Below are 19,391 nucleotides of genomic sequence, written 5' to 3'. Positions count from 1 at the left end.
TTTAAAATGTATTAATGTTTCGGTGCACTAAATTAACAAAATCTTAGTATTTTATTCAAAATATTTCATTATTAAAATGTTGCTGGAAAAGGTGTTCTAGAATAGAGTCCTAAAATGACTGATAGTCTTGGGATTTAAAAAGCAATGACTGATAGTCTTGGGATGCCTGGGTGGCTCAGTTGTTAAGCATCTGCCTTCAGCTCAGGTCATGATATCAGGGTCCTGGGATTGAGTCCCATGTTGGGTTCCCTGCTCAGCAGAGAGTCTGCTTCTCCCTCTTCCTCCACCCCTTCCCCCCTGCTTGTGCACTCTCTCTCTCATGCTCTCTCTCAAATAAAATCTTCTAAAATAATAATGAAAAGCAAAACAAAATCACAAAATGATTCATGGATAAGCCAGAGGAAAACTGTTAAAAAAAAAAAAAAAAGGACATTAATTGAAGTTTTGGTCTAGGCCCATAATTAGATTATTATCTCCAAAATCAACTTTGAATCTCCCTGAATCTGCAGGGCATCTTATAAAATTGGTCCCATAAAAAATAATGAGGAATTAGAGATGTCTCAAAAAAAAGCAATGAACAAGGTGAATAATGAACAAAGTAATGGAATAGACAATTAAAAATGCAAATGACCAAAACAAAAATATTCAGTAATAATCAGATATGGATATTGACAAGGGTTCCTCAGAATTATAAAAGCTCTAAGGTTTTTCACATGGCATATTGGCAAAGATTTTTTTAAATTGTAAAATCTGTTTTATAGTCGCCAGGGTGTCTGGAAACCAGTACTCATAAATTACTAGTAGGAATATCCATAGTTATGAAAAATTTGTTCTTAGGAAATAATCACTTATTCTTGTACAAATTTGTTTACTACAATGTTATTTATAACACAGATTATAAATAACCTAGATGTCTAACAATAATAGATGAGTTAAATTATAGTATTTAAGAGTGGATTGCAAATGCAGCATGAAAAACACTATGCTTTAGAAGAATGTGGGTTGGGCAGCCCAGATGGCTCAGCCGTTTAGCGCCGCCTTCAGCCCAGGGCCTGATCCTGGAGACCTGGGATCAAGTCCCACTTCAGGCTCCCTGTATGGAGCCTGCTTCTCCCTCTGCCTGTGTCTCTGCCTCTCTCTCTCTCTCTCTCTCACGAATAAATAAATCTTTAAAAAAAAAAGAATGTGGGGAAATCTTTATGATGTAATACTAGATAAAGAATGCAGGTTTCAGGGATCCCTGGGTGGTGCAGCGGTTTGGTGCGGGCCTTTGGCCCAGGGCGCGATCCTGGAGACCCGGGATCGAATCCCACGTCGGGCTCCCGGTGCATGGAGCCTGCTTCTCCCTCTGCCTGTGTCTCTGCCTCTCTCTCTGTCTCTCTGTGACTATCATAAATAAAAAAAAAAAAAAAAAAAAAGAGAATGCAGGTTTCAAAATACTAAGTACAAAGTGGCCACAGTTTTATTTTTAAAATAAATATCCATAAAAATATGGACACTGACGTAATATTAGAAGATTATAAATCAGTATTGGGGTTTGTAGAGTGGTATTTATTTTCTTTATATATTTATTTGGATATATTTTATAACTTTTTAAAATAAATTTATTTTTTATTGGTGTTCAATTTACCAACATACAGAATAACACCCAGTGCTCATCCCATCAAGTGCCCCCCTCAGTGCCCGTCACCCATTCACCCCCACCCTCCGCCCTCCTCCCCTTCCACCACCCCTAGGTTGTTTCCCAGAGCTAGGAGTCTTTATGTTCTGTCTCCCTTTCTGATATTTCCCACACATTTCTTCTCCCTTCCCTTATATTCCCTTTCACTATTATTTATATTCCCCAAATGAATGAGAACATATAATGTTTGTCCTTCTCCGATTGACTTACTTCACTCAGCATAATACCTTCCAGTTCCATCCACGTTGAAGCAAATGGTGGGTATTTGTAATTTCTAATTGCTGAGTAATATTCCATTGTATACATAAACCACATCTTCTTTATCCATTCATCTTTCGATGGACACCAAAGCTCCTTCCACAGTTTGGCTATTGTGGACATTGCTGCTAGAAGCATCGGGGTGCAGGTGTCCCGGCGTTTCATTGCATCTGTATCTTTGGGGTAAATCCCCAACAGTACAATTGCTGGGTCATATAATTTTTTAAGTGGTGCCATGACTACATGGGGGAAAGAAGGGCAGACATTCTATATGGAGAGCTATTTTATTTTAAGCATCTGTGGTAAGTGATGTAAAAAAAAAAAAACTGGAAAAAATTGAGCATTCCACATACAACAAGAATGACAAAGGGGAGTTTGTCAGATGAAATCACAGAAAATTCAAACTGGAGGATGTGTTAGAAATAATTTAACTCAACTCCCTCTATTTTACAGATGAAAAAGTTAAGTCTAAACTTAGTGGAGGCTGGGACACCTGGGTGGCTAAGCAGTTGAGCATCTGCCTTTGGCTCAGGGAGTGATCTTGGGTTTGGGGATCGAGTCCTGCATCAGGCTCCCTATGAGGAGCCCGTTTCTCCCTCTCTCTATGTCTCTGCTTCTCTCTCTGTCTCTCATGAATAAATAAATAAAATCTTTAAAAAAATAAAAATAAACTTAACTGAGGCCACAAAGATAGTGTTTAGAATCCAACAATACTTGAATTTGCATATTCCTAAGATCTTTATCTTTCTATTTATGTCTTATAATACTATAGTTGGCAACTATGTTATCTTATGTCTAAAAAAAGAAATGGAAAAACTTAGGATAAAGAGGAAAAAAAATAGGATAAAGGATATCTCAAATGATACAACCTAGCCTTTCTTCCAATCTTCAAATTAGCATTTGCCAAGAAAAAAAAATACACACACACTCTGTACTTATCTTCACAATAGCCCATTTGAAATAAAACCTCTAAATACAATTTCAGGATGATGCTTTAAATATCCCACTTTCTTGCATTCTTCCTTTTCCCCAGCCAGTGCTATTTATTAACTTTCAAGGCAACAGACCAATTACAAGAAGTAAAAATTAAAATAAACTGTTTCCATGGGCCCTACTAAAATCTGAGTTCTTGATGGCTGATACTGATGTTTATACAATTTTAATCAATAAACAATGTGATTGTCAAAGAATGTAATACACAGTTATATTCAAAGAGTAACATCACGTACACATCTGTTCATACATTTATACATTCAACCAGTATTTACTGAGCACCTACTTTGAGACACACTGCACCTACTTTGAGACACACTGCTATTCTGGGGTATCAATTGGTAATTGAAACAGACCAAAACCTGACCTTGGAGCATACAGTCTAGTGTAGAAATAGCCTTCATTAAATTATCTATTATAAGGCAGCAATAATGTCTTGTTCAGTACAATGAATATAAATTTTCTTTGAATATAGACTAAATGAATGAATTTATAGGAGGTACTTTGCCCTAAAGTAGAAGTTGTTTATTTTTACTTCAGACTTGTACTTGTGGCAGTTGAGGAATAATATGGACTAAGAAACCCTGATAAAACTTCACTACTAACTTTAGCATGCTTCATCCCAAGCCAACCTGTCTTTCAAGTCACCCAAAATTGGGCCTAATGTCTGGTTATGAAAAGATTTCTGACAAAAACTCATGTAAATGTGGCCAGCCAGTGATAAAATGAGCAGCCTGATGCTCAGAGACTGCTGTCATTTAGATTAGAACAGGTTATTGTTATTATTGTAATTTTGTTCTTCAAAAAGAAAACCCTCTGACATTTATTTTACAGTGGTTTTCAGAGTTGCCTGAGATATTTGGGAAAGTAATCTGAAAGATTATATGACCCAGCATGTTTAGAACAAAATTTCAGCACCAATACTTAACAGAAATCTCCAAAGTAATACATTTTTAAATGATCAGAATATCAGGAACTATTAAATTTTTGGAGATTGTTAATTGGTATGCAAACATACCATTTGCTGGTATCACAGCCACTTCAGGATCTGTGCTCTTAAAGAATCAAAGGCCTAGAGAAAAAAAAAAAAAAAAAAAAAGATTCAAAGGCCTATAAGGGCTTTCCTGTTATCTCCCCTATAAGTAAGAGATTTTCCTACTTTACCTTACCTGGGGAGGTAAACACAAAATGAAAAGGCAAAGACTTTATTAACTCTCCTGAGGTCTGATCTACCCAATGGATAAAGTGGCACTTACCTGGGACTTCCAACAGTTAGCCTTTACTGTGTCCTCAAAGGAAAGAGAATGGATTGTCCTCTGGGCTGATATAAACAGGGGAAGACAGCAGCTGTAAGTGACCTTGTGTTCTGATACGGTTCTGGCATCTGGACAATCTTTTTGGTAGCCTGTGCTTTGCTACTTTCTAGCAAGTACAGAAGCTGGGCACCATGAGATTCCAGACTTCCTTGAGGGTTGGAGAAAGGGAGCACAATATTATATTCTCAGTATTTGGTTATCCCTCTGAGATGAACGTTCAAGTCCAATTAATGAGCAGGCACCATGCCGGGAAGAGATATATGAGCTTGGACCTTGAAGGGTATGTACTCTGAAGCTGAAATCATAAACCAGAACATCTGATGTGGGTTTCGTACACAATGAGGGAGGGAGGCTATTGATGGAAATGTCACACGCAGCTGCTTTTAGCGCTTGGCTCTCACCGATGAAGCTTCCCCCTCTGCCACTACATTCACCCTCTTCCTGCAGGAAAGCCATTTAGGGCTCTTTAGTTCTCATCCTGTGTTCTGTGAAACAGGCTGAAAATTTATATCTGTTACATCAGTCTGGTTCATGGCTGATTGATGTGCCTGATGGGCTATGGGAGTGACAGGCTTAGCTATGTTTGGGTCAGGAAAGAGTCTACCTTAAAGAGACAACTGTGTGCCCTGCTCTGTAAGGTAGAGATGATGGCTTAGTGTCCTAATTAAGCTACTTATTAAACAGCATCATTTGAACAAGTCACTTTCTTCTTCTACGACTTTCCCAGCTGTATGATTAAGCCTGTAATCCTATTGAGATTTCATAGTGGGGTTGTGAAAACAAGCTTTTCTCTCCATCTGGGATTCCCTTTCCCTCACTTTTCCATGCCAAATCTTCTTTATCCTCTGGATTTGTATTATCTTCCCTGACCCTACTTTCTTACTTCTGAAAACCAAGAAGTTTCCCAGTTCACTCCATAGCACCTGTTACTTCCCCTTTTGCAACCTGTGTCAGGCTTATTATAATAGTTATTCAGTGTCTATCATCTCTATTAGACTCTAAGTTCCATTGGAGTAGGACTCACATCTGTCTTTTGCACCCGAATCTCCAACATCAAGCATTGTCCTTGCATGCATTTGGTGCTTAATAAACATTTATTGAATAAATGATGAATTACATCTTATAATCATTTTGAGATTCCTTTGTGAAAACCAAGTATTGAACTTTCTGTGCCTTCCTAATCATGCAGGTAATGTTAAGAACAGGTACTGAATTAGAGCCAAAAGGATGGCTACTTATTGTCTTTTCCCCATGCCTGACTGCTGTTTGCCTTCTCATATCACCACAATCTAAATTCTTACCATGACAAATTGTTCCCAACTCCCTAAGCAATCATTTCTAGGAAGATTGCAGTCTATATTCATTTTTTAAGTGAAACTAACAATCCATACTGGCTTTTATTTATTTATTTATTTATTTATTTTTCATACTGGCTTTTAGAGTCAAGTGTTGTATTTCCTCATATTTTGGTCAATTTAAAGAATCATTAAACTCCCATAGAAAAGATTTCATGTAATTTATAATTACATTTGAGAATGAGTTTGCCAACGTCAATTAAATTCTTATCAAAACACTGTCTTCTTCTTAACACTAGGTGTTTCAGAAATGTTAACCTGAACGTGACTATCTTAATTCTATCTGGAAACTTTCCAGATTTATAGTTGAGATAAGGAAAACCAGCCTCAGATGCCATTTATTAATTCATTGATTTATTCATTCAGTAACTGTTAGTGAACACTGTAGGCCAAACACAATTCTGGATATTTGAGAATATCAGTAAATAAAACAGATTCTTGCCCTCAAGGAAATAATTACAGGACTACTGTGGTATAGACAGTACTCACCAAATAGTCCATTGCTGCTCTGTCTTTCCCAGCTTCCCTTCAGGTAGATTGGCGTCCTGTGATTACTTCTGGTTAATGGCCTGTGAAAGAAGCGACTTTTATCACTTTCAGGCATCACTTTCAGACTGAATAAGTTATAAGCTGATATGCCTGCCCTAACCCTTTTTACCCTATCACAACAAGCTTGGAGGTTACATATTCCACTTGGTACAGCTATAAGACGGGAGAACCTGAGTCATGCTGGCTACTGAGTGAAGGTGTGGAGCGATACACAGCCTTCACTGCCTGCTGAACTGTGCTAGATAAATTAACATGTGTGAGAAATTTTTGTTGGGTAAGCCAGTACGAATTCAGGGTTTGACTTCTGGGACAGCCAGCATTAACTATCCCAAGTAACACAAGTTTTATTTATTTAACATCTTTTATGTGATAGGGGCAGTTTGTAATAGTGTTTGTAATAGTGATTTATTATTGTTAAAATCCTGACAATTCAGTTTCCTTGCCAAAAGGGGACATATTCAATGTTTATCCTGAAATAATATGTTCATTCTCATCGGAGCTGCTTTTTCTTTTTTTAATGGTAGCACTGAGATTGATATCAGTCTTGTAATTTTAAAGGGGAAGAAGAATTTTAGGCTTATTCTAGAGGACTGAATTAGGATGAATAATTTTCCTGATTCTATGGCTATGTGAATAGATTATTTCATCTTCCTTATTTTTCCCATAAATGAAACTGCAGTTAATATTCTGCCCCTGATATTATAAGGTTATTATGATGACCAAAATGAGTTATTATATAAACCATGAAGTTCTTATACAAATATATTATGACCATTCTCATTGAATCTGAGATACCACAGATTGTCGAGTACACCATTATTTTATATTACACTGAGAAATAAACTATGGATACAAGTTAATCTACAGCATAATACTTTCTTATCATTTAGGCCTCCTTAAAGGGCTTATTTAGATTTATTTAAACATTGATTTTTACTATATATAAAAGCTTTGCATTAAAGGGAAACAATTGACTTAGGATAGTCCAAAATGTCTTCCTGTTCAGAGTCTGTCTTCTGAATCATTTTTCAACTCTGACAAATTTATGTATTGTGTTTTTCAATACAGTATTACCCTCTGCCATCAAAACAGTGGCAGGGGTACCTGTGTGGCTCAGTCAGTTTCAGCTCAGGTTATGATCTCAGGGTGGTAAGATCTGGCCCTGTGTGGGGCTCTGTGCTCAGCTCAGAGTCCACTTGAGAGTCTCTCTCCTGCTCCCTGCTGCCCCTCCCCCACTCGTACTCTCTCTAAATAAATAAAAATAAAAGCAGCAATGCAGCAGTGCTAAAGCAGGACTCCATTTTTTTTCTAAGATTTTCTTCCAACCTGGCATCGATTCTGCAAATTTTAGTGTTGCTTTCTTGTTCTTATGGAAAGGTGTCAATGTAAGGTTTTCAGAGAACAATTAAGATTCATATTGTGCAAATGTTGCTTAAGTGGTTGACTGACTGAAATGTCTTTGGGTTTCAGTTGTCTAGCCATTCAACCCACCAAGTTTGTAGGTAAGCAGACAATGGCAATGACATCGAAAGTGCTAAGCAGTGGAAACAGCTGAAAAATGTGAATTGCCTCAATTTCAGAGATGCTAAAAAGTGAAAACATGTATCTCAGAATAGGTAAAATAAAGTATTGGGTTCGGGTGGGTTTTTTTTAAACACAAATAAAGATATATAATAATAAGGCTTCAGGAGGCTCAGTTATGCAGGTGCTCACAGATCATTCTTTGATCTCCATCGCATTGTTAACACTCTGATCCAGGCCCTCACAATCTTCAGTCTAGCACAGTGCAGTAAGAAGAGTCCAGAGCTAGGCTTTGGTGCCTGAAGACTTGAGTCTGACTCTCAGCCCTACAATTTTTCAGATGTGCCACTTTTAGGGTCAAGGTACTGCTCTGGGGGAAATAACTAATTCACAAAGTTTTAGGGGAGATTTAATATATATATAAAAGCACCTTGTAAACTAAAATCCACATGCAAAGGGAAGAGAATTAACATTTAGGCAGCCTGAGTGGCTCAGCGGTTTAGCGCTGCCTTCAGCCCAGGGTGTGATCCTGGAGACCCGGGATCGAGTCCCTCATCCGGCTCCCTGCGTGGAGCCTGCTTCTCCCTCTGCCTGTGTCTCTGCCTCTCTCTCTCTCTCTCTCTCTCTCTGTGTGTGTCTCTCATGAATAAATAAATGAAATCTTAAAAAAACAAAATTTACTGAGTGTCAGGAACTGCACTGAGTACTTTGCATGCATTATCTCATTTGATCTGATGTAAATGTTAAGGCATATAGTGTCTTGATAGTCACCTTGCTATGTAATCCATTCTATGCTGTATTAATAAAATACCCCTTTCATTGCCTCATACTTTAAAGCAGAAATCTTCTGAGGCTGTTTTTGAATCACAAACTAGTTGATGACCATGACGACCATTACAGAGCTATAGCCTCTTACTTGTTCTTGCCTTGCAGCCCAGAAACATTTGAAATAAGTGACCCTTGGACTACCTGTGTACCATCTTCTCTAGGACTCTAGTACCAAAACTAGCCCCAGAGGACCATGTGCAAAGTTTTTAATCTATGGTAACAAAACAAAATGAATCTTGAGATTCATGGTGTGGCTCTAAACAGGTATTAGGGAATTTATACAGATTCAGGTGCTCAGAAAGTTGACATCCAAAAAACATGGCCCTAGAAACCAGAGGCCTCAGTGACAAGAAGATAGTTTGGGGAGATATAACTCTATTTTGGAGAGGGAAAGTTACCAGTAAGAAATCTAGTACTGAGAAATAGAAATATAAGGCAGGAACTACCTCAAAGCCTGATTACCTTTGAAACTGACTCTTTGAACTAACGACCCATTCTTTTCATGTTCTTCTAGCAGGAAAAATTGGGATACTGGAATTGGAGCAAAGGTTACTCTACAGGTTAGGGTTATAGATTCATGCTGAAAGGCTAGAGGATATGAATGGAACATGTTATTACACCAGCTATATGAAATGCTATCTTGGAATACTGATAGGCAGGGATGAGGTGGCATTGGCAATGTTGGCAATGGAGGAACGGGGAATGGTGGTTAGCTTTTTTATGTTTCAAATGTCCACAGGATAGAGAACTTTGTGAAGCCACAAAGGAGCAAAGAGCCACAAAAATTAGGGAACTTCTAAGACCCGTCTCAAGACTACCTTCTTTGGGACACCTCCAACAGCAATGCTATAATGTTTAATTTGTAACTCAATGTAACACTTGTATTCTCTGACTAGTTTGTATATGTACACATTGAATTCCCATGAGGATTTGAAGCTTGAGGTCAGCAATAGCATTAAAAAAATATTCTGCATTTACAATAACCTGGCATAATGCTATGTAGTGCTAAGAAAACTTACTAATGTCACCCCTTCTTATTGAATCTAGCAGAAATTATATCTTGCTATAATGATTGCTATAAAGGTGAGAACCCAGATTACTTTTTGCCATTCAGCACATGTTTTTCCACGAACCCAGCCACTCCAGAAAATCTATCTTATTTGCAGAACTATTGCAAAATCTGACACTCCCTCTTCACTTCACTGGAATGCCCTTGTAATTGCCAAATGTTGCCTTGCCTCATGGAAATTCTTGGCCAGAAACCTATGGATTGCCAGCCCTTGCAGCTGTTGGCCCTAATTCTCCTATAACATCAAATCAAACAACATTTCTTAATGACCTACTGAGAACAGGCACTGAGCTAGTTGTCATTGAAGGTATAAAGATAAGATCACTGCCTTCAAGCAGTTTCTAGTATTTATAAAAACAAACATATGAATATTTAAGTACCAGGTAAAGGCTATGTGATAGTTATGAGCAGTAGGAGGAATAATAGCAAAGGCAATGATGCAGAAAAAAAAATGGCCAAGAATTCACTGCAAGATGAGGCATGATTTCTATCCCTTTTATCTAGAAAGACAAGAGCCCAATGTAGGAGCTCATGTCCTGTTTTCTTTTGTGTCATTATTTTGAAGTACACTTATGGAAAAGATATCGTGTCCTTGTCCCCTACAATCTTTTTTTTTTTTTTTTGAGAGAGAGAGAGAGAGAGAGAAAGCGAGCATGTGTGTGAGTGGGAGTGGGGTGGGGAGGGGCAGAAGGAGAGAGAGAATCTTAAGCAGGCTCCACACCCAGTGAGCCTGATGCATGGCTCCATCTCAACCCTGAGATCATGACTTGAGCCAGAATCAAAAGTTGGACACTTAACTGACTGAGCCACCCAGGTGCCCAGCCCCTACAATTCTTTTGTGTAGTGTGGGCCACTTCCTAGGTTTTAGGTTCTTAACATCTTGACCTGAAGTTGCTCAGTGGCACCTGTTGAGATTCCTGCTTTGGGAAAGCTTCACCTCCTCTCTGCGACTAATTCTATATGTTAGAGCGTAGATTTTTTTTTTTTTTTCTAAATAGACTATGCCCTACATGAGACTCAAACTCAGGATCCTCAGATCAAGAGTCACATGCTATACTGACTGAAGCAGCTGGGTGCCTCTACTCCTGTTGGTTTATTTTTTTAAGTTTTGTAGACCTGGGGACCTTGGGCTGGTACTAGCTGCAAAGATATATTTATTCATGTTGCCTTAAGACTAACTCTCTTCTAGGATGGTGGGCCAGAATATATATGATTTCTACTCATCCTCATCATTCTGCCTGGAATATAATCTTCCTGAAACAGTCTTTTCTTCTGAGATAAAGAGATTTTGTCAAAGGTAGTGCAACAGCCACTGTCCCTATTCTTTCACCTAATTTTCCCTGTTCCCTCCCTACCCTCTCTTCCTTGGCGACCTCATCTGTTTCTCTATGCGAATGAATGTTATCCCATTCCAAGTCTTCAATCAATGTGTTCTAAAAGGAGAGAAAGCCTAAGAGTATGAGTCAACTTTATTCCTGGTACTGAACCCTGTTTGTTCTTTTGTTAGTTGCCCTGAGGAACAGGGAAGAGAACTTCAACTTCTATTTCTCTTACTATTAAAGGGAAGTGAATGGCAGTCAATCCCCTTCATTGATTTAAAAGAGATCCCTTTAAAGGAAAGTGTTAACACACATAAAGCATTACAAAATATTTGTTTTATGGTGCATAACACGTTACAGTTAATCTTGGCATTGGCTTCCAAGGCCAAAACAGAATCAGACTACCCCAGCTGATCAATAGGTATATGGGCAGTGGCAGTTCTTGCCTTTTACTTTTCTAGGTGTGAAGAGTATAATGGTGACCTGTCCTTACATGCTCACCTTTTATTACAGTGATTTCCGTGTGCACCTAGGCCTCCATTACAATGTAGTCTTTTTGAGGAGAGAATCCTTTTTCTTATATGTCTTTGTTCCTCTCCGTATCATCGGGTGGCACATTGTACATGCCAATGTTCAACAGATGTTTTTGAATCTATCAATCCAGTAGCATTGCTAAAGTGGTAACCTGTTGCCTGGCTTTGTGGAAGTCTTTCAACTCAGTATGCCAGCTCTCTATTAGAAATCAGAACAACAACAACAAATTATAATAGGAATTACCTTGGCACCATGAACAGCAATCCCCCTGACAGCCAATGGCAGCAAGAGAAAGGGTAAGGAGTTATGCTGGGAGTCATCCAGAACCTAGCTCACACAGAGCCAGGGGGCAGGTCAGAGGAATTATATCCAGAACAGAGCTGCTGAAAAACACCCACATTCAACAACAGCATCTCTGACTTTCAGTACTCTGCAGACAGCCTCTGAGATACTTTGTTCCATGTGTTACACAGTGAGTGAGGAAGGGGAGAATCTCTGTGGCCCCAGCCTGTAAACTTGAGCGGTTTCCTGACATGAGGATTGCTGAGAGACTGAGCAGATGCAATAGGAATGCTTGTGCTCTTCCCCGACTGCCTATTTTGGCCATCTCCCTGCTTGTAGACTCTGCAGTGGAAGGGTCAGAGGCTTGAGCCAACCCAAAGATATAGGAGAAAGATGTGCAATCTACCTCAATGGGTAGGGCCAATTAAGACAAGAAGGGAGTGCACAGAGAGGAATGTTCAGAAAACAAACCTCTTGCAAGAATTTGGAGTTCTAAAGCCGCCAAGTCTTCCTACTCAATTAACCCCTAAACACTGATGGGAGCTTCATTTTAATGTATGAATGTTGAGGAGAGGTGGGCTGTGGTAAGAAATCATGGTATCTTGAGTGAGTGGGCTTGATAGTCTAGGCTTTTCAGTGAAGAGAATTAGTAACTGTATCTTGACTTCCTTGATCAGCCCTACCCCTCTCTTCCAACATCATCTAGAGATCTTTACAGGGAGGCTGTGGGTTATCATTGACTCTCCAGGCACTAGGAGCTCTGGGTCTGAAATTCTTCCCATCCTGTAGAAGGGAACTGGGAATGGTAGGGCCTGAAAGCCAAGGGCTTCAGTTCTTCTACCTTCCCATTAAGGTTGAAAAATTCTCCCCTCAGGGGGCTCTTCCTTTTCTTTGTATCTGAAGATACGTAAACGCCTCACCTGCAGAAGGAGAGAAGAGTTTGTCCACACTATTCTTTCCTTATGATTTGTTATGTATGGCTGTTGTGTGGCACGTGTACACAGTGAGGCACCCATTCCTTGCCTTGAGGTTCTGAAGTTACCCTGAGCCCAAAAGTTCTGGGGTAACTGCCCTGCTTTAAGTCTTGCCTGCTGTGGGTGGTAGGTAGGGCTTCCAATCTCTTTCACTGGTTCCAGGCATTCCATATCGTTGTCAGAAGGAGACTCCCAGGCATTCTGAAAGCTCTGCTTGAGAGTAGGAACCCCTGCTTTTGCTGTAGCTGCCTGGACCTACAGCAAAGAGCCAAGAAAAAAAAAATCATTTCACACCCTGTACACTAAATTCCCCCAGAGCTGGCACAGCCAGGGAGTTTGCAGAGCAGTGTAAATCTTCAACCAGTCTGTCTCTTCAGTAACTACAGAAACAATGGTTGTTACCTTTTAGATTTTAGTAGATAGGTGAAAATTGCTGGCAACAGTCTCTGTTTCTGAAGCTGGAGAGGCAACTAGCAAAAGTTTCATAGAAGAGAAGGCAGCTTCCATTGGAGGGGTCTGTCTCTTATTGCTGATGTTAGTACTTTGTGGCTTCAGTGAGAGGACTCCCCAACAAGAACCTGGAACTCAAGTTGCCTTTTTAAATTTAGACGTTCAAATCAATGCATAATGCATCAAAGTATAGTAAATATAGTTGTTCAGAATCTTAGTAAAAAAGAATTATGCTGTAATCTGAAGAAAAACCTAAATTCAAGAAAGAACATAGAGTTAGCACAGGTCAGCCCTGAAAATTTAGGAAGAAAGGATCTAGCAGGCAAATCCTGGTGGTGTTGATCCTAGTGTTTTTAGGTGACAAGTTACACTGGTCTGTTCAGTTTTGGAAGTGGATAAATTGCTGCTTTGGAGTTTAATGGATTTTGTTCTATCAAACATTGACACATAAAACAGACATCCTTATTTCTAGTTCCATGTTCCATAAGTTTCATGCTCTTACAATCTGATTCCCAAGTCATGGGACACGAATGTTTTATTTGTTCTATTTTATTATTTTTTAAGTAATCCCAATGTAGGGCTTTGCCTCACAACCCCAAGATCAAGTGTTGCATGCTCTATCCACGGAGCCAGCCAGGCACCCCAGGACATGAATGTTTTAGCCCTTAGTTATTATGTTTCTTTCTATTTATATTCATAATTTTCATTATGAATACATTGGTGTTCTGGTTTTGAATACCAGGCTCTGGGAGCATGAATGCTTTGGGAGAAAAATTCACAATATGTGTGTTCACAGACTGGATTTCTAAGTCTATAGGGGTGAAGACCAGAACCTCCCTCTGATGAAAGATAAGACCATACCATGGAGGACTTTTTGGGGTTCCTGGAAACTCCCTGACTGGCCAGTGGTCAATCCTTACTACTCAAACTGCTAAAGTTATTGGGGTTTTGTCTATATTCAGGGACTAACAGGATAGAATTGTGTTTGGGATCCTGGTCTAGAGTTAGACTTGGTTTATATCCTTGCTTTCACTTTTAACTTAAGCAACTTGCATAATCTTTCTGTGCCTCAATTTTCTCATCTGTGATTTGGGCATAACAGAAGTGTCTGCTTCATGGAATTGTTAGAGGCAATGAGCATGTTAAACACTTTATGTATACTAAGCCTTTATGTAATACCTAACATAAAATGTTGTTTAATAAATAGTAGTTACTCTTATTTTTAGAGCTCTCACTAGATGTTGGGCGCAGTGCTAAAATATCAACATATTTGCCCAAAGTAGAACACTTGACAAGTGGTAGAATCAGGAGCTGAACCAGGCCAAAGCTAGCGTATTTGACCACCCGCTTAAATTGTCTCTGATGGTTTGACAAACACAGCAAACCTTGAGCTTCCAAAAAGTATTGTCTCCATTAAAGGAATAAATTTGGAAGACTGTATGTTTATTCCTAAGCCATTCAGGGCGCCTCTTTTGAACTCACCTGGGCAAATCTTTGTTCTTTTGTTTTTAGAGATGAGGGCTGCTGAGGAAGAGGGAGAGAGAGAATCTTAAACAGGCTCCATGTTCAGCACAGAGCCCAATGTGTGGCTCAGTTTCACAACCCTGAGATCATGACCTCAGCCAAAATCAAGAGTCAGACTCTTAACTATTGGAGCCACCCAGGTGCCCCAAATCTTTGTTCCTTAAGAGAAGATTGGCTCTCCTTAATAACCAAAACTTAGTGCCAAACCCGTAAGTAAAGTGGAGAATGATGGTGGGACATGTCATCTTTGGCCAAAAGCATATGACAAAGAAAAATTCCACAGAAGTAGAAAATACCTCATTGTCAGAAAGCATTTTCTATCATAGCTGACTGCGCTTTTCTATCACATTGGTTTTGTATGAGATGAAGTAAGAAAATATGTATTATTATTTGTAAATTAGGTTAGCTACAAATGGGTTAAATTATTGTAATTAGTTAGTAGATTAACACAACCATAAAGAAAGATTGCCAATTAAGGCCTTGTCTCTTTAACAGTTCTATCATTGACATGAAAATATGCTCATCAAACAAAGTTGAGAATGAGCAATTTTTTTTAAAAGGAGGGCAACTAAAAGAAACTAAGTTTAACAGAATTAAATGTAAGATCCTGTACTTCAAGCTAGAAAAAAAAAACTGCACGTATAGAATATAAACAGTATAACCTAGCAGAAGTATGTAAGAAGAATGCTTGCGGCAGGGGCACCTGGCTGACTCCATCAGAATAGCATGCAACTTTTGAACTGTGAGTTTGAGCCCCTTGTTGGGTGTAGAGACTACTAAAATAAATAAAAGCTTAAAAAATGCTTGGAAGTTTTAGCAGATATGAACTTAATCTAAGCTAATGACTGCCAAGAAAAATACTAAGATGTTAAGCTGAATTAAAGGAAGCATAGATTCCAAGCATAGATTCCAGACAGAGGAGGTGATATATCCACTCTACTCTGCTGACTAGAGTTCTAGAAGCTACAATTTAAGAAGCTACAATTTGAATATGACTAAACTGAACTGCGTTCAGAAAAGAATAATCATGGTAAAAGAATCTGAGAAATGTTGAGTGGTTAGGAGATGTGTAGTTTGAAGGTGAATATATTGGGGCCATGAAAGATTCCTTTAAATATTTACTGTGCAATCACATGAGGGAGAAGATTAAGTTCATTTCATATGGTAGCAAGGGATGGAATAAGAAAAGTAGGTGGAAGCTTCGCTGAGACAGATTTTTAGTTAAGAATGCAAAAGAAGTGTATAAAATTTTGACAAAAAACTAAAAATGAAATGAGTTTGAGGAAAAAGTTTCTCCATCGCTTGAGGTGCTCCCACAGAAACAGAAATTGAACTACTGTTTCTCCCTAAGAGAGGACTTAAGCCTCTCTAAAAGGATAAAGGATAAAGATCCTATTTATAATCACCACCATCATCCAAAAGCAACTTTAAAGCACCCTTACGTGTTGTGAAACTAGAGCCACCAACTGTCCTGATTTTCCCAGGACTGAGGGGTTTCTTGGAGTGTGGGAGTTACATTGCTAAAACTATAAAAAGTCCCATGCAAACTGCAGCAAAATTCATCACTCCAGAGCTGAAGGTGTTTTGGATAAAGAAAGTCCTTTAAAATAAAATCTTTAATAAAGGTGGGGGGGACAAGGACATAGTCCTTGGAATTTACTAGTACAGATGTGTATAAAGTTTAGATAATTGTAATAAAATTATATATTTCCCCCCAAAAAAGATCAAGAAATACTAAAAAAAAAAAAAAAAAAAAAGATAAAAAGAAATTTAAAAATCAAAAAAAAAAAAAAAAGGGCGGGGGAGGGCAGCCCTGGTGGTGCAGCGGTTTAGCACCGCCTGCAGCCTGGGGTGTGATCCTGGAGACCTGAGACCGAGTCCCACGTCGGGCTTCCTGTATGGAGCCTGCTTCTCCCTCTGCCCTTCTCTCCCTCTGCCCCTCTCTCCCTCTGTCTCTATGAATAAATAAAATCTTAAAAAAAAAAAAAAGAAGTCCTCTAAGTTGTAGCTGAAACACACATAGAATTTATGCAATCAAGCCTTCATTGAACCAACACATGAATTAATGAAGGCATTGTGTTGGGGATCCCTGGGTGGCGCAGCGGTTTGGCGACTGACTTTGGCCCAGGGCGCGATCCTGGAGACCTGGGATCGAATCCCACGTCGGGCTCCCGGTGCATGGAGCCTGCTTCTCCCTCTGCCTGTGTCTCTGCCTCTCTCTCTCTCTCTCTCTGTGTGTGTGTGTGACTATCATAAATAAATAAAAATTAAAAAAAAAGAATGAAGGCATTGTGTTTTATTTCCCATATAAATGAATTTTCCAGATATTTGAAGTTTACTCTTTAAAACCAGCAAATTTATATGTATTAGATTTAAAATGTCTTAGAATACATTACATAGGTCCCTGTGCTCTTTAAAATGTCTTCTTTTTAATTTTTTTTTTTAAGATTGTATTTATCCATTTGACAGAGAGAGAGAGAGCGCTCACAAGCAGGGGGAATGGGAGCAGGAGAGAGAGAAGCAAGCTCCCTGGTAAGCGGGGAATCCAAGGCGGGGCTGGATCCCAGGCCGGGACACCGGGGTCATGACCTGAGCCGAAGGCAGAGGCTTAACAGACTGAGCCACACAGGTGCCCCTGGATATCTTCTTTTAGAAAATATATTAGGAAAGAGTTAGGATTAGAAGATAGAGCAATAAAACAAAATAGGTAAGACTTAAGTTTCGAAGTTTGACAGAGATGGGTTTGAACTTGTCTCTGTCCATTATAGCACATCAAGTTATTTAACCCATGACCCAGTTTTCTCAACTGTAAATTGGGGATAATATGTATCTACTACATAGAATATTTCCCAGTAGTGACGCCTAGGTGGCTCAGGGGTTGAGCATCTTCCTTCAGCTCAGAGCTCTGCCCTCCAATCCCACATCGAACTCCCCACGGGGAGCCTGCTTCTCCCTCTGCCTATGTCTCTGCCTCTCTGTGTCTCTCATGGATAGATGGATAGATAGATGGATAGATAGATGGATAGATAGATAAGTTAGTTCCCAGTAGACCATGGTAAGCACTCAGTAAGCAGTAGCTATTTAACAGCTCTAACAGGTTGCTCTGCCTTTTAGATGATCTGAATGGACTCTGCTGTCTGCTATCAGAATCTCTGGTCTGTGTACTCGATCTCTTTATTTTATGCACAATTAAATGACAGTGTTAGGGTACTTAAACTTCTGAAGGAACAAAATGCATGTGATTTTTGATGGCTGTTTATTCACTGATATGAATATAGTCCCTGGACTGTATTCCAAATACTTGAGAGTTTTGGAAACATTACCTACCTGTAACTGTGGCATTGCAAAAATCAATCATCTGCTTGCTTAACCAACAGTTTGAAATTTAAATGGTTGTTTTAAAACATAATTTTACCAAGACTCTTCTCTTTGTTCTACCATTTTGTCCAGAAAAAAAAAAATCCTTAGTTTTTTCTTTTGGTTTCTTAAATACTGAAGTACTTGGACAATATATGCATCTGAATGTTATTAGTTTTCTCAGGAAAGCCCAAGAGGGTAACATTCCTAAAGCACTAGACTGAGACTTTTAAGTCCATAATTGCTCTTCCCTTGTAGCTTTACCCTTGATCCTATATGAAAAAGCAGTAGATAAATATGCATCGGAGATTCACCAGGAGAAGAGTTGAAAAAAAAGAACATGGAGGCACACTTAACATGGCTGTACTGACATTCCCTATCCTCTCTCTCTCCACTTTCTATCTGCAGATCTAACCATGCCAACCCAAACCTGTGGATCAAAACGTAATCAACTGCACTCCTTATTACAGGACTGGACAGAGATTACCCACTAAAGTTGTTCTCTTAAATCCATACTACTCCCCGCAGGTGTTCCCTGGGAAGGAGGAAGGACTTTAGAAGAGCAGATAAAGTCAAGCATACAGGCATCATTCACATATCTGTCAGAAAATTATGGAATTAAAAAAAAATCTCTTCAGGCCAAAGTTAACCTGTTTGAAACTGACCACTGGGAGTTGGCCTTCTGTCTAAAGTTTTGGCTGTAAGTAAACAAACAACAAAAAAATTTAAAGACCTTGTTTTTGATCAGACTGTTCAAAGAAAGACTTCTGTGGGTAAAAGTTCACTAGACTGAAACAATAGAAACATTGGAGAGTGGAATATGACCTTCACCCTTAAAGCAGAAGTCTTTGTTCACCTTTGCTGGCCTCCTTCATGAGCATGGACACAACCTACTTCACCTCTCAGAATATTTGGCATGTTCATCTTTGATATTAGGAGAGCCTATTAGGAAGATACTATCTATGTAGAGCAGTTGGGCGTTTAGGTCTAGGAAAAGCTGGCAACAACTTTCAGCAGGGTTGGTCTTTACTTGGCAAATAACCTCTTGAACAATATTTAATGATTAGAAAGTAAGACGAAAAAAGCAGAAACACTCTCACTCTCATGGCTCAGTATCAATCCCACTGTAGATTCTCAAACTGCTTATAAAAACCATCCAGAACTGAAAAAGCAGCCAGTCTAACCCTTCCCTTGATTTAAACCTTTTTAACCCTTAAGAGAAAACTTAATCTTCAATTAATGAAGCTCTAAGTGAGAAAAGGCCAAAAGTAATATTTCTTTTTTTAAAAGAGTTTATATATTTATTCATGAGAGAGAGAGACAGACAGAAAGAGAGAGAGAGACAAAGAGAGAAACAGGCTCCATGCAGGAAGCCCAACAC

At 39.0% G+C, this 19,391-nt stretch overlaps 1 protein-coding gene and 1 long non-coding RNA gene across 33 annotated transcripts in view; one reads left to right on the top strand and one right to left on the bottom strand.

Moving 5' to 3' along the window:
• Positions 1-19,391, top strand: part of LRIG2 (leucine rich repeats and immunoglobulin like domains 2) — a 154,559-nt gene that overhangs the window by 14,546 nt on the left and 120,622 nt on the right. For 9 of the 32 annotated variants that reach the window (XM_049095840.1, XM_049095833.1, XM_049095837.1 and 6 more), the window contains 2 exons: positions 17,101-17,185; positions 18,539-18,710. The exons of 11 other annotated variants lie outside the window; for them this stretch is intronic. In XM_049095840.1, coding sequence (XP_048951797.1) covers positions 17,101-17,185; positions 18,539-18,710 — 257 coding nt within the window. Of the gene's footprint in view, positions 1-10,850; positions 10,868-17,100; positions 17,186-18,538; positions 18,711-19,391 lie in introns of those variants that run through there. 12 more of the 32 variants (XM_049095852.1, XM_049095846.1, XM_049095849.1 and 9 more) reach the window with 4 other exon arrangements.
• Positions 1,182-4,538, bottom strand: LOC112663913 (uncharacterized). Its single transcript, XR_004806446.2, has 2 exons — positions 4,189-4,538; positions 1,182-4,004 (listed from the first exon to the last, which is right to left on the bottom strand). It is a non-coding gene; the product is annotated as an uncharacterized LOC112663913 (long non-coding RNA).

Source organism: Canis lupus, chromosome 17, assembly GCF_003254725.2.
Source record: "Canis lupus dingo isolate Sandy chromosome 17, ASM325472v2, whole genome shotgun sequence".
NCBI classification, from domain to species: domain Eukaryota; kingdom Metazoa; phylum Chordata; class Mammalia; order Carnivora; family Canidae; genus Canis; species Canis lupus.
Note: the sequence above shows the minus strand (reverse complement) of the source record. Positions and strands in the feature narration are given on the sequence as shown.